At 40.9% G+C, this 21,669-nt stretch overlaps 1 protein-coding gene and 2 long non-coding RNA genes across 6 annotated transcripts; 2 read left to right on the forward strand and 1 right to left on the reverse strand.

Moving 5' to 3' along the window:
• Positions 1-4,073: 4,073 nt before the first annotated feature.
• Positions 4,074-13,882, reverse strand: LOC5521085. Of its 4 annotated transcripts, none has more exons than XM_048727335.1 (8): positions 13,745-13,882; positions 9,808-9,879; positions 9,210-9,341; positions 8,593-8,721; positions 8,181-8,216; positions 8,003-8,057; positions 7,622-7,653; positions 4,074-4,719 (listed from the first exon to the last, which is right to left on the reverse strand). In XM_048727335.1, exons 1-8 carry the CDS (start codon positions 13,760-13,762, stop codon positions 4,516-4,518), a joined length of 678 nt encoding a protein of 225 aa, XP_048583292.1. In that variant the 5' UTR covers positions 13,763-13,882; the 3' UTR covers positions 4,074-4,515. The 4 variants fall into 4 exon arrangements, with proteins under 4 accessions (XP_048583292.1, XP_048583283.1, XP_048583302.1 ...); XM_048727326.1 differs by having other exon boundaries at positions 8,572-8,721; XM_048727345.1 differs by lacking the exon at positions 8,181-8,216.
• LOC125562967 lies at positions 4,715-7,289 on the forward strand. The gene is made up of 2 exons (XR_007308018.1): positions 4,715-7,040; positions 7,101-7,289. It is a non-coding gene; the product is annotated as an uncharacterized LOC125562967 (long non-coding RNA).
• Positions 13,883-18,818: 4,936 nt separating the features above from the next.
• On the forward strand, positions 18,819-20,067 carry LOC116604172. The gene is made up of 4 exons (XR_007308020.1): positions 18,819-18,828; positions 19,601-19,648; positions 19,868-19,906; positions 20,014-20,067. It is a non-coding gene; the product is annotated as an uncharacterized LOC116604172 (long non-coding RNA).
• Positions 20,068-21,669: the final 1,602 nt, after the last annotated feature.

Consider the following 21,669-nt stretch of genomic DNA (forward strand, 5'->3'; position numbering starts at 1 on the left):
CAAAGGGGGCTAGAGCTGAAAGCCAGCGGTGATCCGTAGGGGTCAGTTTCGCAGATGATACAAGGTAAGTTAATGGATTACTGTCCGTTAAGACATCACACTTTGCCCCATACAGATAGTCGCGGAACTTTTCTGCCACTGCCCATTTTAAAGCCAAGAACTCCCTTCTATAAGCAGAGTAGTTTCGTTCGGCAGGCGTTAGAGCTCTGCTGCCATACGCAATCACCCGCAACTTGTTATGCTTCTTCTGGTAGAGTGCAGCTCCAAGACCTGATCCACTTGCGTCTATATGCAGAATAAAAGGTAACTCGAAGTCAGGGTAGCCAAGAATAGGAGAACTTGTCAAATGTGAAATCAATGTCTCGAATGCTGACTGGCATTCACTGGTCCAAGTAAACGAGGAAGGTGGCGAGGATTGTTTATGTTTCTTGGCTGGTCCTGTAATGAGTAACTGACGCAAAGGTTCTGCAACTTTTGAGAAGTTCTTGACAAACGACCTATAGTAGCTAGCAAAACCTAAGAAGGTTTGCAGTTCCTTTGTGTTCTTTGGTGGGTTCGACAACCATTCGTGTAACGGAGCTACCTTTTCAGGGTCAGGTTCGATTCCCTCTGCAGACACTACATGACCTAGACATCTAACACGTGTCTGAAAGAGTTTACATTTGGATGGTTTCAATTTTAGACCACACTTCATGAGTCGAGTCAAAACTTCCTCGAGACGTACCATCATTTCATCGAAATTCCTCGCAAAAACAATGACATCATCCATATAGACGACGCATGTATTATAATTGAGATCTCGCAGACAATGTTCCATCAGCCGTTGAAACGTGGCCGGTGCATTTGTGAGTCCAAACGGCATTCGAGTAAACTCGAAAAGTCCGAACGGTGTTGTCATGGCGGTCTTTGGTTGATCTTTCTCGGAAATGCAAACTTGTAGATAGCCACTTTGTAGATCGAGAGTACAAAATAGCTTAGATCCCCTCAAGGACTGAAGGGTATCCACGACTCTGGGAATAGCATAGGAATCTTTGATCGTTTTACTGTTCAGTCTTCGGAAATCCACGCATACTCTTAAGGAGTTGTCTTTTTTGCGGACGAGAACTACTTGGGAAGCGAACGGACTTTTCGACTCTTTTATGACACCTGAGTTAAGCATATCATTAAGCGCATTTTTGAATTCCTCAAGTTGTCCAGGTGGAACACGCCTAGTTGTCTCTTTAAAAGGACCATCATCAGAAAGATTGATCTCATGTTCAATGACGCCGGTGCAGCCCAGATCTTGCGCATCTTTAGCGAAAGCTCCTTGCATGCGATTCAACATGATATTTACTCTCTCCTTTTGGTCAGAGTTCAGTTGGACGCCACTTAAATCAAACAGCCCGTGAAAACTACTTTTATCAATGTCCCCAATACTACCCCTATCAGGTTCGATGATTGGTTCGTGTACAGCAGAAGCTAATGAAATGCACGCTAATTTCGTTCTCCCTTTGATAACAACCGGCTCATCAGATATGTTCGTGACTTCGACTGGGATTTTACATTTCCCACCATTTCCGCGAAGCGAGATAAGACTAGTTGTAACAGTAAGATCTGGATGAAGCTTATTATCTCCGGCAGTCTCTAAGATAGCCAAACTGTCCCCTCCAGGGTAGGACTGGGTTAAACCCCATACCACCGTACGCTGATGGGCACCAATAACAATATCATGACGGAGCGTGGATTTAACTTCTACTTTTCCGTTGCTTTGCTTAGTATTGAAATGTTCCCTTTTGTGGAGCGATGCATAAGCCCTTCTCCATGCAGACGAGATTTGTACCCTTTGAACAAACTGAACTCCATGCTTTTCCTTACATCGTACATGGAATGCCTTTGCAATGTTCGTTCCAATAACTGCGGGCACGCGCTTGTTGTAATCATTGTCTGGTACCACCAACAATAAAGCACATTCCTCCAAATGAACACCTGTCTCTTCTTCCGGAAAGGAAACTTCAACCTCGATATATCCTATGTATGGGACTTGCTCCCCCCCAGCCCCAACGAGTTTGATCAAATTGTCAACAGAGTTTAACGGACAGTTCTTTAAATGTTTCTCATAAAATGATTGGGATATAGATGAAATTTGACTCCCAGTGTCCAAAAGTGCCAGACATGGACTCCCATTAACAAATGTAATACACTCATTTGCATCACCAATCAAAGACTTTAAAACGGTCATCATGTGGGGCTGGTAGTTTACTGCCTTTGGTTGCCCCTCCACAAAGGCACCTTCCTGTTTCCCGAATATGGAATGTTTGTACAATTTCTCTGTATGTGACCGGGTTCCCCACCGTGATAACATGTCGGTAAATATTCACGGGGTACCTGTGGTGACTCTGGCACAGGAGACTGGGGGGAGGACCCACCCAATGTTCTCGTCCTAGGCAAGGCAGAGCCCTGTGGTGAAAACATCTGGCTGGAATGTTGAGAGGGCCAGTACTGGTAAGATTGCTGATACTGATATGGGTGTGGTTGCCCCAAATGATAGCCTTGGGCTCCCTGTGGTTGGGGATAAAAGGTGGCTGGGGGTGGGTTCCATGAATAATTGGGTGGTGTTGTTTGGTAAACCTGGCTTTTCATGCCTGAGGTGACCTTGGGCTGGGACTGTTCAAAGTGGGACCCCTGTGGTTTCATAATATCCCTCACCTCCCTGGTCACTGCGGCAACAATTTCGGGGAGCCATGCGGGAGCCTGATTTTTTGCAGCAGAAGTCTGAGCTTGTTTACAACTGGCGCTTGTATGTGTGGGATGGCTAACTCTGTACTCCCTTTCCCCATAACGGGCAGCCTCAATCAATTCGCTAAATGACTTACATTGATCTTTCTTATGTCTCGCTTTGTCCCTTATTCCGAACAACAGACCCTCCCAAAATATTAAGCTTAGGTGTTTGCTTAGGGCGTCATCGTCCTTTAACAGTTCTGCCCCTTGTTCCTTGGCTTTACGTAATTGGGTATCAAGTCGGGATGCGAAAGCCGATACTTCTTCATGCTCCCCTTGCTTGAACTTATAAGCTTGTGAAATTAGTTCGTCCCCATGCACGGAACCATTATCCCCATAAAATTGGTCTAGGCTGTCTAGAATCGAATCTAGTGTTGCCTCAGGCCCAAAACCCACTATTTTGTTCTTTGCCTCTCCTTGAAGAGATTTCCTTATCTGCTCGGCTATTAATTCATTGGAATATATGGCCTCCTTTCGTGCACTTTCAACTTCGTACCTCCATACTCGGTACGACACCCCTTTATCGGTCTGCACAAAGCCAAAGAACTGTGAGAACTGTGGTTTCGAAAAATATTGCATCGTGGTGGTAGGTGCAACAGTTTTTGGTTCTTCCTTGATTATTATCACCTTTGAGCCCGTAACTTTGGCTTTGCACGAGTGGGCTAGAAATGCCTCAATTTTTACAAACTCCCCTTTCCATAACTCTAAACCACAGTTATACTTAGCTGTATACTTCTCCACCAGGGATTCGATAGTGATTTCTTCGGTCTCTGCCCCAAGGAGACTTACAACTCGATCGCGCTCGATTTTCATCTTTTCTTCTTCGGTAATCTCCATAATTTAACTCAACGAGCCCCACGTTGGGCGCCAAAATGTAGCAGGGGAAATCGGGGACTATTTCCAAAGGTTTCCGAGCGGAGAAAGACTACTTTAACACACAATTTCGACGAGATTTTGCGCTGTGTAATTATCAACACGCTCGATCGCCATTACATAACTGAACATGTCCTGACAAAGGTGCCTGACTCCGGTCCAGGCCGGCGCGAGCGCGCTACATGAACGCCTAGGACTTTTCCTAACAAGTGACCGGAAATCGCGCTCTGACACTGGCAACAACGTATGTGGTTGGGAATTACGGTGGGTCCCTCTCTAAATGGAAACCGAGAATGGTGCAAGAAAGTGAGAGCGATTGCGAGACTACACTCTACACAAGTTAAGAGGTAAATGAATATTCTCTGCTAGATTAACATTCCCCTTTTTGAAAAAAAAATGGATCGCTGCACAACCACGCGAAAAATTAATGAGCCAGACAATGCTTAATAAAGAATAGAACTTTAATAATGCCTTATAGAAGTTACTGGAAATGATTCTGGTTGTTTTTATTTAAGAAACTATAGTATCATAAATATACTTTGTAACCCTATGTTCCACAAATCTCTTATCTACAAAGCAGTAAGTTATCCTATTATAAGAAGCAAATCTATTTGCTTCTTAAATCTCTCAATAAATCATTAATGATAACGCTAAATGAAGAACAGAACTTAATAAAAAACAAATTAAAAGGAAACCACTGCTCGCAGGATCTAAACTACCATTATATAAGGAAGAAATTTCGAAAAATGTAGTTCCCAGTTAACTTAAAATTCCTTTTCATGGAATTAACAAAAAGAACAGATTAATATTAATTGAAACTTGGTTTCCACAATGTGAAAAAATAGTGATCTCATTGCCAATTTCAAGGTCACACATTTGATATAATCATGCTTCATGTGGTATATTAGCATAGTGACCAGATTTAATTGGTATGTGGTATGTATGTATTAATAATAAAAGACACAATAAAATACTATTCTGTTTTATTCTGAATTCTTTAGCTTTTTTTTTCTCGTTTTTTCTCTTTTGGCTCTCGCTGCCCCTCTTTCTTTTTGTCTGTTCGCCTTGTTTCTGTTCGCCTTGTTTCGGCTGAAAGATAAAACAGCACCGGTCACCATTATACCCAACAACATTGGGTACAATGGTGACCATACTGTGGGCTCAACAAGAAAATAGACTTAATGACACTACAGGTAAAACAAATCAATCCTGCTACATTAATGGTGGTATATCTCTCTTTCCATGACACTGTTATCCATCTAGGATATCTTTTGTAACAGAAGCCTATGTCAGAACTACTGCCATATTTTAGAAGCACAAAGAGAAAGCTTTATGAAGTTATATGAAGTTGTGTCATGCAAGATAATTAGTATTCCAAGCCATCAGAATGTGCCAGCAATTCAAACATATGACATTATGCTGTTGTGCGCTCAACACTAAGTGTGTTGTGTATAGGGCTATAAGCCTGAGATGGCAGAACAGCTGAGTGATGTAGGCATGTTCCCTCTTTGCCAAAGAGTATTTGAATTTTTTTCTGGGAGTTTCTTAGTTGTGTACATTGCATATCAACACTTATCCTAAGTTAAGTCAGTGTAATTCAGCCTCAGAGTGAAGTCCCTGATAGAGCCAGTCCATAGCAAAAGCGTGCAGTAGAAAATGTCCAGTCCAAATTGTTTCATACCAGTCAAGGAATAATATGAAGGTTAGGGAGTGGTGATACGGTTAGATAAAGTGTAAGGGCTGGGGTTAGATTGAGTATTAGGGGTTGAGGTTGAGTTATGTGTTAGGGTTAAGGTTAGGTTAAGTGTTAGGGTTAGGTTAAGTATTGGGTTTAGGTTAAGTATTGGGGTTAGGGCTATGTTAAGTATTAGTGTTAGGTTCACTTCCACCTATCCTCTTTGTGCTCAGTTGTGCATGAGGCCTTGATTCTTTTCCTCCATTTGGGCCTGTCTAGAGCTACAATTGCCTCGTTGCAATATTTCCATCCTTCTTCTGTTCTCTCCTTTTCTACGGACCGCCTCCATGTTGTCTTCGGTAAGTGCAGTTGCACAATGGTGTTGTTGAGGCATCCTGAGTACATGTCCGAGGAACCCCAACCATCATCCATCTCCTTCTCACTGTGTAGATCCTGTTTCTTGGTTCAACTGCTTTGTTGATTTTATGTATGGCCAAAAGATGCCCAAAATTCTCTTTATACACTGGTACTAGAATGAATTAAGATTTTCACAGGCCTCTCCATTTGTCTCCCATGTTTCACTCCCATACAAGAGGACAAGCTTCACAAGGGTGTTAAATAGCTTGTTGTATTGTTTGGAGCCCTATACTTACTTCAGTTTCCTGAAAGCTGCTTTGGCCTTGCTGAGGTGAAGTCATTGGTTTTATGTATAGCTGGACCATGCTAGAACCTGATCTGCTCTTGGCCCTTGCAGTTCAATTTCAGTACTCAATTTTTGATTGACTAATGTTAGTCCTACTTTGGCTCTCTAAGATGGCTCGTCTGCATTTGCTGTGGTTGGTCGAAATAGGTGCAATGTCATTCACAAAGTCTATGTCTTCTAGTTGTACTAGTTGTGTGTTGAACTTCCATCTGATTCCAGTGTTGCCTTGGCTAGTTGCTTCGCACATTATCCAAGCAATGGCAAGCCTGACAGTATGTAGCATTGTTTGACTCCAGCATCCACTTGGATGCTTGGCCTCCATCAAGAACTGCGCATTCGCTATCTTGGTAAAGGGTTACGGTAATGTTAAGGGTTGGGGTTAGTGTTAGAGTAAGATCAAGTATTGTAGTTAAGAATTGTGTCAATGTTTGGACTAGTACTTTAATGTTTAACAAGCTGAGGTTTAGTAGTGCGAGGTTTAGTATGCGCAATAGTTGCCAAAGCATAGCATAGTAGAAGAACATAAGTTTCAAGTGTCTTCAAGTAATTGAGCTTCTCAATGAAGGTCTCTTATATTAAAGTTTTCAGCAGTAGACACCAGCCGGTAGAGCAAAAAGTTGGTGTGTCCATTGCAAGACCTCGCCAGTATACATCAGCCGGTAAAGCAATAAGGTAAGTCGGTGAGTCCATTGCAAGACCTCGCCAGTATACACCAGCCGGTAGAGCAATAAGGTAAGTCGGTGAGTCCATTGCAAGACCTCGCCAGTATACACCAGCCGGTAGAGCAATAAGGTAAGTCAATATGTCTATTGCAAGATCTCGCCAGTATACACCAGCCGGTAGAGCAATAAGGTAAGTCGGTGTGTTCATTGCAAGACCTCGCCAGTATACACCAGCCGGTAGAGCAATAAGGTAAGTCAATATGTCTATTGCAAGACCTCGCCAGTATACACCAGCCGGTAGAGCAATAAGGTAAGTCAGTACGTCTATTGCAAGACCTCGCCAGTATACACCAGCCGGTAGAGCAATAAGGTAAGTCAGTACGTCTATTGCAAGACCTCGCCAGTATACACCAGCCGGTAGAGCAATAAGGTAAGTCTGAGTGTAGCTTAGTTGTGAATATGCATCCTTTTTTAAGACTTTGTAAGACAAGAACATGACAAAAACCCTAATAGGCTTATTTGTTGGAAGTGTAAGAGATAGGGGGTGATAAAGGTTTCTGGATAGTGATTGTGATCTTACTAGTACATATTCCATGAGACAGCTCTGTATAGGTAAAAAGAAACAAAAGATGGCTTAACCAAGTTGAACTATTGGTTTAGACATGCAGCTTTTTACAAAACATAAAAAAATTATATCAAATGTTACATCATATACCCAATAATGTGCCAGAGAACGTTTTACAATACTGTTCTTAATGGTGTTCAATTTTGGAAAAAGATAAAAAAAATGTATTTGTATTTGTAAAAAAGGATGTTTACACAGTTGTCATTTAGCAACAGGTTCATTTGGACAGTAAAAATTTGGCTGAGCAAATAATGGGGATTATCGCTTTTCTGCATGGAACACCACCAGCACACACATATAAAGTACATTAAAATCTGACCACATACCTTGCTGCAGTCTAATGTTTCAACTGTCTCCTCTGAAAATAAAAATAATACAAAAAATCATATAATTTTTCCTATCAGATGATTTTAATATCGCAGCTTCCAATAAGTGCTTAATGCTAAATTTAATGTCCCCCTTTGAAACAAATCGTTGATCTGTGTAGAAGCGTAACAATGTCTAATTAACAATGCTGTAAATGCCATGGTGACAGCTGTTTTTCATAAAGTAATACAAATTTGGCATAGTGCATTTGTAATTTGTGATCTCTGCTTGTTTTAATAATTCGAAATCTATTGTACGCTAAATTATTATTTTCAATACATTTCTGTAAGGTGCGTCGTAGCCTAAGATTTGTCATTAGTCATTACTTCCATAACAGTCACCTCTTAGTGTATCCTCTGCATGAGAGTCAATGTGGAAGTTGCCAAAGAAAGTGACCTACAGACATCATATTAATATAATTAGTACATAGTGTCTGGTATAACAATCATGATCAGTTTTACAGAGAGATAGAGGAAGAGGGAGAGAGGGAGAGAGAGAGAGCGACACTGTATAGCTTACTTCATCTCCTAGAAATTGGAAACTTTCTTGGGGATCCTAAATGAAAATTTAGACAGGCATTTTTAGTTTCAAAGCTTTGTTAGACAACATTTAAAGAATTAAATACTCTTTCAAGTCCTTAATCTTAGAATCCAATGGGTGATATGTTTTTGGTCTCTTTGTAGGAGGACTTTAAGCTAGGAGGACCAGACTTCAGTGCTGAAACATGGCTGCGACTTGACAAAAGACAGGTTCAGAGTACGCCTGAGCCTGCAGTCTTTAATTAGGGGACATGTCCTGTTGAGGAGCATTCTGTTGGCCTTAGGACACCACAGATAGAAATTGGCTGTCCCATGTGAGATTTCTGGATATTTTGGCCTCAAGATCTTTTTTGTTGTGTTTATTTCGTCACCTTGTTCACAGCCTGCCTTACCCTCTGGGCAGAGTTGAGAGTCTCGTGTCCCTGTAGTCTGTCTGTGTGCCTAATGATTTCTCCTCCAGCCCTATGCAGGGAGAAATAGAGAGGCATGATTGGCATTGACCCTGCCCAGTCATAGACCACCTGTGTAAATAAAGAAATGTGCAGATAATTTGAAATATGATGCAAACATTCATAATAACCTTATGACTGAAAGCTAATACTTTGAATAACCAGGCTTCCTGCAGCCAACATATAATAACCATAGCCTAATATAGATAGCACAAATGCATTAAAGTACATGTATTACTCTACAGAATTGATAGGTATTCTATGGTTGATTCTTTATATTTTAATCTTTGAAACGGTACAGTATGTGTCTGGTATGGATAACATCAACATGGTGTTCATGTGAATAACCTAAAACTGCAATATTTTAGGTATTTTGGTCATTCTACAGGAAAGAAGGCTGTGATCTGGAAGGTCTGTCTTGAGTCATTTGTGACAGTACAAGGTGTCAATCATTTTGTAGTCTGTTAATTGTAAATCATGAGTGCGGCATGTGCAATCAAGAATGACGACATTCCCATGATAAGTGTGCACTGTTTTTTTAAACCTGCAACATAACATACCTGAAAACAAGAGCCTTTGCGAAACTTGTTTCTAATCAATGTGCCTCCAGAGCCTCCAACAGCTATGTTTACCAGGTCTGGGCCCTCGTGTGGGGCACAGACCCTGATTTTCCTTTGTCTTCTGATGTTTTCCTGTGAAGGATGTGAAAACAACATAATGTAGATAAATAATTATTTGTGTATTTTCAACTCATATTTTTGAAAGGTATTGAAACAATGCAGTGGGGCCTCTACAGCATTATGATGTTGTCCGCATATATTGTCAGCAATTTTTAAATTGCATGAATTAAATAATCATATAGAATCATATAAATAGTATTAGTGTCTTAATAATTGAGGCCAATTAAATGAGATTGCACTATTAAGAGATGGACCATTTAATATTTGACAGGTGGGGTTGGGGCGGCTGTTTCCCACAAAAAAAATATTGAGCAAGGCTCTATTCTTAATCAAACCAGCACTTGAAGGTGCTTAGTAAATTCCACTAAAAAAGTATTTTATACTAATCTTGCTTTATTTATACCATCAAAATACACGAAGACAGTGTTCAATAAAGGTTTTGGACAATTTGTAATGATATGACTTGACACTTCCTTACCTCACTTTCAGACGAAATTGTTACTGCACCTTCGGCATCTGCCACTACACTGGCATCTACTGTATCATCGGCCTGAAAAAAATTGTGTTGTTTAATTTTGGGATAACCGGCTCAATTTACATAAATATAGGCGCAAAATTTGAATGGTTCAATTGTTTCCGTGGCGGCATGAGGACGCTAGCTTGTTGCGGTTGTTTAAAGTTGACAGCTTGGGCTGGCTAATGATGGTTAGTGTTTTTTTAGACTGAGATGGCATCTTTTGCTAGAGCAGTTGGAGGTGGAGTTTAAAGTTGACAGCTTGGGCTGGCTAATGATGGTTAGTGTTTTTTTAGACAGATGGTTTTTTTTAGACAGAGATTGTATCTTTTGCTGGACCAGTTGGAGGTGGGGTGCAGGGGCGGATCTAGCTTGTCGCAAAAGGGGGGGAGGGGGGTTAGGCTCAGTGACAAAGGAGGGAGGGTTTATTTTTTTGTTACAAATGGCTTTCTGGCAGCCCAAAGAGGGGCTTAAACCCTCCGTTACTGGAGTGTGATGATAGGATTCGCCAGTGTCCACTGTACTATTGTCCTTGAGGTCCCATACGTGTTCATTTTCTGGGGCACTGTTAAAAATGCAGCAGAATAAATGGGTCCTCAGAGGTATACTCTTCGCCGAATCTTTACCACATAACAATTTCCTTTTGGAAGCACAAGCGGAGGCTTTGGTAGGTAGGACTTATCATAATTTTTTTTTTTACATTTTGAGTTTATTTTGACACTTTTCTACCATAAGTAGAATTCAAAGTAGTAAATAAGTGTTATTATAAGTGTGTTTTAATACACATTGTCATCTTTGTAAATAAAGTAATAGTGTATACCGCAATTTTGTTGCAATGCCTTTTAAAAATTGCACTTCAAAACGCAACTAAAGCTCGACTTTCATCACGCCATAGGAAATAGTGAAAGCACCTGCCGTAGCAGGCCTCGAAATATTGGGGAGGGGGGCACAATCTGAATCATTAAGAAAATATTGGGGGGGGGGGGGGCACAGCCACGCCCCTACTGGTCATTTACTTATAATCCTTAAAAACATTGGGGGCACGTGCCATCCCCTGCCACGGCCCTGCATAAATGCAACAAAAGATTTTAAGCAAAACACTCCGCATGTTTTAGCATATGAATGCAACCTAGGAAAAAATAGTACAGCACTTTTAAGAATTTTCCTTGAAGGAGTTGTTGTGCGCGTGAGACCATGCTACTACACACAGGCTAGCAAAAGCCTGGCTACCAAGCGCGAGTTCTCACTGGTGCAAAAAAAGGCAAATTTAACTCTTTTGCTTGAAAAAAAAAAGGTTTTTCTTATAAATCCTTTGCATCAATGGCAAATCGTTTTATGAATTAATTTTATACTACAAATGACCTAGGGCAATAATAGAGAAAGCCTGGTTAGCAAACAAAGTACAAAAAGAATCATCCTATTATCCTAGGCACCCATCCTTATAGATTCCATCCATGCCGAGATGCTCTAAGCTGACCTTGACACCAGCACAACTGTGCTACTTGACCTCTTTAGCAAGTTTTGGGACTCAAACGTCATCCCACGAGACTGGGCGAGAGGTCTCATTATTAAACTCCCAAAGAAAGGCAACCTGCAAAACTGTGACAACTGGCGTGGCATAACTCTTCTCTCCATCCCAAGCAAGATATTTTGTAAGATTCTTCTTCAGCGTATTGATTCAGCCATTGACAGCAGGCTGAGACAAGAACAGGCTGGATTCCGCAAGTGACGAGGATGTATAGATCAGATCTTCACACTGAGAAACATCATCGAGCAGTGTCTGGAATGGAATGCCCCACTGTACATCAACTTTATAGACTTTAGGAAGGCATTTGACAGTGTTCACCGGGAGACTCTTTGGAAGATCTTGGAGTCGTATGGGATCCCCAACAAGATCATCACACTTATCAACCTGTTCTACAGCAACTTTGAGTGCAGTGTTATCACCAACAACACTAACACCTCAGAACCATTTCCAGTGAATTTTGGCGTTCGACAAGGATGCATCCACTCACCCATATTATTCTTAGTGGCCATCGACTGGATAATGCGACAAACAACATCAGACAAGACCAGAGGGATACAATTGACTCTTTTCTCCCACCTCGAAGACTTTGCCGACGATCTGGCAGCCCTTTCTTCAAGGAGTGACCACGTGCAGGAGAAAACCGATAGATTAGAACAATTTTCCAGCCAAACTGGGCGCCACATCAATACCACCAAGAAGAACCCTTTGCCTATAACCATCCAGGGTAAAGTGCTTGAGTCCGTGGAGAAATTTACCTCCTTAGGCAGCCTCATTAGCAAGGATAATGGAGCCAAAAAAGACATTCTATCAAGGCTAGGTAAGGCACGTGGAACCTTTGCACGACTTAACCCCATCTGGAAGTCCAAGCAGTATAGCTTAAAGACCAAGCTACGATTGTACAACAGCAACGTGAAATCAGTTCTTCTTTATGGATCTGAGTGCTGGCGCGTTGTAAAGGCAGACATGGACAAGATCAGTGCCTTCCATAATGGGTGTCTGCGGAAGATATGCCATATCTTTTGGCCTCAGAAAATATCCAACGAAGATCTTTACTGTAAAACGGGATCATATAACATCACCCAAGAGATAAAACGCCGCCGGCTAAAGTGGCTGGGTCATGTCCTCAGGATGGGCAGGAACGTATCCCAAAGACATCAGCCTTATGGACTCCTATCGGGAAACGTAAGCCTGGACGGCCTAAAACAACTTGGCGAAGAACAATCCAGGCTGAGCTGCTAGAGATGGGATTGACTTGGGGCGAGGCACTAAAAGTTGCAAAGGACCGCCAAGAGTGGCGTCACCGTGTCGCGGCCCTATTTCCCACTAGGGAAGATGGGGATAAGTAAAGTAATTAACCACAGACCTACTGTATAGATGCTAGGATTGACATGCAAACGACACCGACAAGCCTGATACTGATAACAAAGTGTGACTGATTTAAAAACTTATGTTTACACCATCTGATAATTGACTCCTTAGTGCTATTGTTTAAAAATTGTGGTCCAAAAAAGTCTAATAAAAATTCACTGTCAATCAAATGGTGTTTAAATAAATTGTCTTTTTCGTTTAATGTGGCAATGTGTGTATTGGGCAGCCATACTGACAACTTTGCCCACTCTACCAGAGACCGACAAGCGAAAAAAAGATACTCTATCGTAGACCTCAAGAGCCCAAAAACCCTACCCTAAACTTGTAAAATACAACATCTTAAACTGTATTTTTTTTATAATGAACAGCAAAAAAAGGAAGATGATATTCAAAGATATTGCAAATGGCAAAGATGCATTTCCGGGTAAGATTATTTGAGATGAATTTATTAAACTTGTATCCAAGATACTTTTTCGAAAAAAATAATAGATCCTGGGGTTTGATCTTGCTAAGAAATCGGAGAGGCAGATTTTTTCTCTTATTTTCTACCCAACTCTACTGCCCCTTGCATGGGCTTTCTGCTTAGTCCCCCCTCCCCCCTCCCCCCTCACACACATACGGCGCCGCACGGTAACATACAGTACTGTACCTGAATATTTTTTTTCACTCTCTTTCATGAAATAGTGTGACAACGACCGTAAATTTTCATAAACGAATTTGATGGACGGAGCTTTTTTTGTTCTGGGGGAGGACCTTAATTTTTAGACCCCATTTTAGGGTCTAAAACCCAAAAAAATTCAACTTAGCAGCCCTCCCCACCAACATCGGCCACAGATTCCTCTCACTCATAGACAAGCACTTCCCTAAAGACCACAAATTCAGAAAAATCTTCAACCGGAACACAATCAAAATCAGTTATAGCTGCATGAGCAACACCAAGCAGATAATTGACAGCCACAACAAACGCATAATCGCCTCATCAATAACAACCGAAGACGCCCCTACCTCCCTCGCCACCGCCATTGGTACTCGTCACCAAGTACTTGTACTTGATCGGTCACGTATTTTTTGGGCTCCGTTTTTTCTGCTCAGAAACCTACTTTAGCCGCAGCTACTAATATCAAATTACTCCAGACAGCTTACTAAACTTCTGGTCTGTCTTCTGGACTGGTTTTTGGTCTGTTTCCGTCGTGATTTGCCTTCGAGTTTGGCGGAAACCTCGACTCGATCGTAGCCATTGTGACGGCCGCCATCTTGTTTGTGTGGAACAATGAAATTCGCCTTGTTAGTATTATCCATCTCGTTGCTATTAAGAGGCTTTTACCATCAACATTTTACTTCTACTACTCTGAAGTTGAAGCCTACGTCAATTCAACTACCATCTTCTGCTTCAATTGCGTGCTTTTTTACATCCAAGCAACATACTGGTTCAGTATTTCGTCCATTCCCGGCACCGCTGACCTCATCGTCCTGCTGGCTCTCGATCCTGCTAGTGATTAGTTCCAACGGATCCATTCTCAATCCTGGACCTGTGAAATTCCCCTGTGGATGTTGCAGTAAGCCCACTAAGTCAAACCAACTCGCTATCTGCTGCGATGGTTGTGATACTTGGTATCATATCAAGTGTCTTCGGATGCCAATGCATATTTATCAGGGACTTAACAACTCTCATACGACCTGGATCTGCTGTAACTGTGGCTTGCCCAACTTTTCCTCGTCGCTGTTCAGTCGTTCTCTGGACATCTCCAGTTCCAACTCTTTCAGTTTGCTTGAAAGCACCTCTACAGCCAGCCCTGGACTCGATCCCACTCCATCTCCGATCGCTTCTTCATCTCCTGTGCTTACACCGTCACCAAAGCACAAGCTGCGTTGTATGTCCATCAATTGTAACAGCATATTGAGTGCTGAGAGATCTGCGCTCTTTGCTAGCCTTGTGTCTCATCATAACCCGGACATTATTTTTGGATGTGAATCGAAACTGAATAGAGATGTCCCATCAGCTTCTGCGTTTCCCCAAGGCTTTACTATCTATCGGAAAGAATGCCAGGACTGCGGTGGTGGAGGTACTTTTATCGCTGTAAGATCTCCAATTGTCTCACACCCACTGGATAATATATCAACTGATCCTGAGGACGAGTCGCTTTGGGTCTCCATTCAGATATCTCGGCGGAAATTTGTGCATTTATGCTCCTTTTACAAACCTCCTCTCGCGCCCGCTTCCCGCATCGATCTTCTTTCCCAGGCTCTACTGAGGGTGTTTGACAAGCAGAAAAAGTCCCATCCCAACGTCGTGATTGCAGGCGACTTTAACTGTGGGGATATAAACTGGAAGGTCAGCCCTCCTGTTATTACCAACCCGGCCACTGCCTCATTGATGAATAAGTTACTTGACTTTATTGATGACCACGCCCTCACACAGTATGTTTCCGATCCAACTCGCCCTGCCTCACTGAAGACACTGGACTTTGTTTGCTCGTCAGTTCCTTCTCTTGTCTCAGACGTCTCTGTTCATCCTGGCATGAGCGACCACGATCTAGTACATTTCTATATCAACACTAACCCACGGCGTGCAACCAGAACCCCCCATAAGGTGTACTTGTTTGACCGGATGAACTTGGATGGTCTCCAACACGACATGGATTTGCTTAATCAATCCTTCATGGTCTCACCGCTCTCTCGATCTGTTGAGGAAAACTGGTCAATCTTTAAAACGGGTATTAAATCAGCAATCGACGCAAATGTCCCTCATAAAATGACCAAACGCAAACCAGACGTCCCTTGGTTGAACAGGGCACTTAAGCGGCAGATACGCAAGCGCGAACGCCTCCTTCGCAGGGCAAAGCATTCTGGGGACAAGTCACCGTCTTCGCCCGCCTGGTTGGCTTACAGGAAATATCGTAACAAGGTTACCAAGGCACTAAAAGAAGCTCATAATCACCACCTGAACGAAGTTGTGGGGGGCAGCCTAGTTTCAAATCCAAAGAAATTTTGGAACTACGTTAAGAGCCGTCGATCAGAAGTATCAGACATCCCTTCACTAAGGTCTAACGATGGTGTCTCCATATCCCCGCGCGACAAAGCTCAGGTTCTCAACAAGCAGTTCCAAAGTGTGTTCACTGTGGACGACGGAGTTCTCCCTGGACTTGGCCCAAGCCCGTTTCCGCATATTAGTGATATCATTTTCACCCCTACTGGCATTAAAAAACAACTAGACAATATGCAGACATGCAAGGCCTCAGGCCCTGATGAACTTCCAGCACGCATCCTACACGACTTGTCAAACTACCTAGCCAACATGTTATGCATCATCTTCCAACAGAGTTACGATAAGGGGACGCTCCCTCTAGACTGGTCTACCGCCAAAGTAGTCCCAGTCCACAAGAAGGATAACCGTGACAACCCCGGCAATTACCGCCCTATCTCTCTTACGTGCCTCTCCTGTAAAGTCATGGAACACATTGTGCTAAGCCATTTAAACAAACATCTATCTGCTTTTAATATCCTGTCAGACCTGCAACATGGCTTCCGCAGCGGTTTCTCCTGTGAGACTCAATTGATTCTTGCTACACATGACTGGGGCAGCACACTTAATTCTCATGGCCAGGTAGATGCCATTATGCTCGACTTTAGCAAGGCCTTCGACAAGGTGTCCCACGCAAAGCTATCCCATAAACTACATCACTGTGGCATACGTGGAAAGACTCTTGGTTGGATTGAAGCCTTCCTAAACAACCGAAATCAGTTCGTAGTAGTTGACGGGTCCCATTCCAGTCAGGTTCCTGTGACATCAGGTGTCCCCCAGGGGACCGTGCTTGGCCCAACCCTCTTTCTTGTGTTCATTAACGACATTGTTGACCAATGCAGCTCGGTAATTCGCCTATTTGCAGATGACACAGTGGTCTACAGGACCATTCGATCTCCAGCTGACCATGTGTCCCTCCAACACGATCTTTGCAACCTTGAAGCCTGGGCTCGGACTTGGCAGATGGAGTTTAATGCCTCTAAATGCCAATTACTGCCGATCACCTTGAAGAGAAATAGCAGCTTGTTCAACTACTCGCTAGACTCCCAGCTCCTGAATTCTACAGACGAGCATGACTATCTAGGGATCCGCGTTGCACACGATCTCCGCTGGAGTAGGCATTGTTGTAAAGTCTCTTTGAAAGCCAACAAGACTCTTGGATTATTACGACGTACCCTCAAACCCTGTTCTCAGAGTGTAAAGGAACGTGCGTACTTTTCAATGATAAGACCGGTCATGGAATATGCTTCTCCAGTATGGAACCCCTTCACGGATAGAGACATCAACAAATTAGAGCAAGTGCAGAAAAATGCGGCGCGTTTCGTTACTGGTACCTACGACCCCAGGGCAAGCTCATCTGACCTTGTTAAATCCCTGAATTGGGACTCGCTTGAAGTGCGACGTCAGCTCGCCCAACTATGCCTCTTCTATAAAATTCGCAACAATTTAGTGAACATTGCTCTACCTCAACAATTTCAGCCAAACCTTCGACCGTCCAGAACAAACTCCTCTAAATATAACCAGATTCAGTCCAATGTACTTTCCCACTCATACTCTTTTTTTCCTAGAACTATCAGGACTTGGAACTTGCTTCCCTCCGAGGTTATCGAGTCCTCGTCGATTGACTCCTTTAAATCAAGTGCACTGCCAGTCTTAAGATCCTTACGGATCCCTGGCCACCTTCGCCGCCTATAATACCTTGGCGCCCCCTAGAAATAAGCGCAAGCTTTAATAGGGTCTAACATTTAAGCATTTAAGCCAATAACAAAACATGCAACTGCAGACAAAAGAACGCGTGCCCCCTTGACGGAAACTGCCTCCAATCATCTGTTATCTACCAAGCCACTGTAACAAGAAAGGACAACAACACCTCCGAAACCTACGTAGGACTAACCGAGAACGGATTCAAGACAAGATATAGAAACCAAACCGCCTCATTCCGACACGCTAAACACAGAAACTCGGCCGGACTAAGCAAGTACATATGGAGCCTTAAAGACAACGACAGAGAGAAAAAGACATAACAAAATCCTACAAGAAAGCTCCACCCGAGACTACGCAAGCCATCCACAAAGAAAACAAACGCATAATCTTAGTTTTTTGCATTCCTCTACTTTTATGAAAGAGGTCTTTCCGGAAGGTAGTATAATTTCGGTATTTAGAAGGCCTAAAAATCTCAAAGACATCCTTGGGCCTTCTAAATTCAAGCAGCGTGTGGCCACTGAAATCAGTAACCAAGAGAATAATAGTGGTTGTTTTAAATGCGGAAAGAAATGTGATCTCTGTAGCAGTTATTTTGTTCAATCACAACATTTCATTAGCGCTGCAACCGGCAAGAAATACTTTATAAGGCAACGTGTTTCTTGTAATTCTAAGAATGCAATTTACCTAGCAACCTGTCGGAAATGTAATTTACAATACGTGGGTTCCTGCACTACGGAATTCAAAGTGCGCTTTCGCAATCATAAGTCCAGTATGAGAACCAACAAGAAAACATGTGAAGTCGCCAAGCATTTCAACCACAGCGAGCATAATTTGAGTGATTTTGATTTCATTGTAATTGAAACAATAGCTAGGCCGGATCTGATTGGTCTAGATAGTGTTCTTCTCAATAGAGAAGCGTTCTGGATGATGCAATTATTTACTTTGGCTCCCCATGGTCTAAACAAACGCAGGGAGTATAAGTCGAAGAATCGAATTCATTTCAATAACACATAGCTTTATCAACAATTTGTAATCGCCGTTAAAATGATGTAATTTAAGTACACTATATTTAAAGAATTCACAAGTTGTAAGTATATAAGGATGTAGTTTTTGGCTCATTGTATTTTTTAGCTTTTTAACTTATTTTATACTGAAGAAGGCCGAAAGGCCGAAACGTTTAGTCAATTTTTAATAATGTCTAAAAGTTGGGAATCGTAGAGTCTTTCTTCACACTACTATATATATACACCATCATTTAGCTTAAAGCACACCTACTTCTTCTATCAAAAACACTAGTTATGATAAAAAAAAAAGTTTTTTTTATGTTCTAGCACTCCAATAAAGAAAACAGAGTCCTCTAAAGGTGAATATGATTCACGACAATTTATGATGACAACAGAATTTAAGTCTTCATCTATAGAGTACTAGACCATTACTTTTTTCTTTTTAAGTGGTTTTTCTACAGTCCTTAGTATAAACCCTCTTGGAAAGGGCAAGAAACCCGACAAGCCCTCTAAAGGTGAATATAATAAATATCTTGTTATCTACAAAACCCATCAAAATACTACTCTTAACTATATATAAAGATTTAGCTTTTCAATGCTTTTTTAAGTATAATTGTCATTCTTGTTTTTTATAGTCCACCTTAAGAGGTAGTCCATCTTCATCCCCTTCTAGTGGGGACGACCTTGTACCTGGTAAGACCTGTTATAGCCTATATTTTTCTCCTAATGCCGGTTTCCATTCAAAAATGTTGAATAAGAAAAAAAACATCACCATTTTTATTTTGCATAGTTTTTGAATACAAGGAAGTCAAAGAAATGAGCGAGTTGAATGGTAAGCAATGGCACATTTATTGACTTCTTTCTTTAGTTAATTCCTTTTCTCCTGGAATTTCTCTGTATTATAGGAATCCATTACAGTGCAGATACAGTGGAGATCCTAATAATGATAAAACAATTTTTTTTATCTTCTAGCCCTTAGCAACCCTCTAACAACCCTCAACAGATCCCTCTAAAGGTAAATATGAATATATCTTATTATCTACAAAACCCAACAAAATTCTAAATTATACATAGAGATTAAGTCATATGCAAGTTTTCTTTTTAATTATTGTTATTTTTGTTTGATTGTAGTCCATGACAGAGATCCATCACCCTCTTCCAGTGATGAGTATAATCAACGTGAGTTTACATTATTTAATCGGACAACCACATTTTGAACATGAAAATAAAAAAATGATTTTTTTTCTCTATTATTTCTATCTTTGATACTTTCTTATATATATATATTATAACTTTTGGCCATAGTATTGATTTCTAATGGCTTTTTTTCTTCACTTTCTACGTTTCAATTGACGACATGAGTTATGATAAATAAAAAAGTTTTTTTCTATGTTCTAGCCCTCAGCACTCCAATAAAAAAAACAGAGTCCTCTAAAGGTAAATATGATTCACAACAATTTATGATGACAACACAATTTGAGTCTTAATCATCTATAGAGTACTAGTACTTCCTCTTATAATGAAAGAAACATTTTTTTCTATAGTCCTTAGTATAAACACTCTTGGAAAAGGCAAGAAACATGACGAGCAATCTAAAGGTGAATATAAAATAAATATCTTGTTATCTACAAAATACTACTCTTAATTATACATAAAGATTTAGCTATAAAACGCTTTTTTAAGAATAATTGTTATTCTTGTTTTTATAGTCCACCTTAGAGGAAGTCCATCTCCACCCCCTTCTAGTGTGGACGACCTTGCACCTGGTAAGACCTGTTATAGGCTATATTTTTCTCCTAATGCTGGTTTCCATTCAAAAATTTTGAAGAAAAAACATCACCGTTTTTATTTTGCATAGTTCTTAAATACAAGGAAGTAGAATTTCTCTGTATTATAGGAATCCACTACAGTGCAGATACAATGAATAAATATGAATATATCTTATTATCTACAAAACACAACAAAATTCTAAATTATACATAGAGATTTAGCCATATGCAAGTTTTCTTTTTAATTATTATTTTTGTTTGATTTGTAGTCCATATGACAGGGTTTCCATGACAGAGGTCCATGTAATCACCATTATTAATTTGCATCATAAATGTATTACAAATCATGAAAAAGTATTTTTATTGCACATCTTTCTCTTTTGTCATCTCACTTTTCTAGAATATCTCTGTATCATAGGAAATTATTTAAGTGCAGATATTCAGTGCAGATACAGGTGGAGTGGTGATCCTCTAATTGTTATGAAATAAGTGTTTTACTGCGGAGATCCCCTTTATTATAAAATAACTGTTTCCTATGTTCTTGCCCTTAGCAAGTGGATATGGAGAATGCCCCCATTGACGATTAGTTGAATTTTTTTTTTTTATAAGAATTCTTAAAGGAAATAAATTTGCACGCAAGTTTTGGAGTTGTTGGTAAGAATTCCAATCAAACGCATGCTAATAAAACCAAGGGGGAAATCAATACATGGTTTGCTTTAAGTTTTATTTTGGGCAACTCTCTGAAAAGAGAGTAGTTTTTGCATAGTTTAATTAACCAGCTAATATGAGAGAACAGAGGATAGTAAGGCAAAAGAGCTGCCATATTTTTATACAATCATTTCACTATAGAGATCCATTATACTGTATTAATTCAATTGCAATAGTTTAATTGCTTTATGAAGGCCACTTGTGTGTTTGAAATAGTATACTATTTATGTTATAGCTTCAATACAAATTTCTCGTTATACATATTGTTGGAATTGTAATAGGCAATGGTTCTTTTTATTTAGTTGGAACAGTAAGGAAGGAGGAGTATGAGTTTGGTTTTCTGAACCAAAGTATCACAAAGGGCCAGATGTGGTATCACACACAGGCACTGCACTTGGGGACCTGTGTGTGGTACTCGAAAATTACCATCAGGTACAGTAAAATAAATCTGTGGGTGAGAACCTAGATTTTCTCCAGGGCAAAAGAGGTTCTTATATTTTGGGTTACTTTAGATTAAGGCATACTGAGTTGCAACACTATATTTAAACATACTTCTGTAGTTTATGGATCCTAAAGCCACTTTGCTATTATAGAGATATCCTACTGTACATATCTTCAATCTCATCGTTATGGAAGAGCAAAATGTTTAACACATTTATATTTTAAAGCCTCATAATTTCTTTCCTTTTCTCATGGAGTGACCTACCCTGGTTCCGGAGCCTC

The sequence above is a fragment of the Nematostella vectensis genome, chromosome 1 (assembly GCF_932526225.1).
Source record: "Nematostella vectensis chromosome 1, jaNemVect1.1, whole genome shotgun sequence".
Lineage (NCBI taxonomy): Eukaryota > Metazoa > Cnidaria > Anthozoa > Actiniaria > Edwardsiidae > Nematostella > Nematostella vectensis.

Coding starts and splice junctions, on each gene's coding strand:
- LOC5521085 (XM_048727326.1), bottom strand. Junction 8,217..8,571: donor TAAGGCAGGCTGTGAACAAG/GTGACGAAATAA, acceptor ATTTTCATTTAG/GATCCCCAAGAAAGTTTCCA. Junction 4,720..7,621: donor AAACATTAGACTGCAGCAAG/GTATGTGGTCAG, acceptor TTTATCTTTCAG/CCGAAACAAGGCGAACAGAA.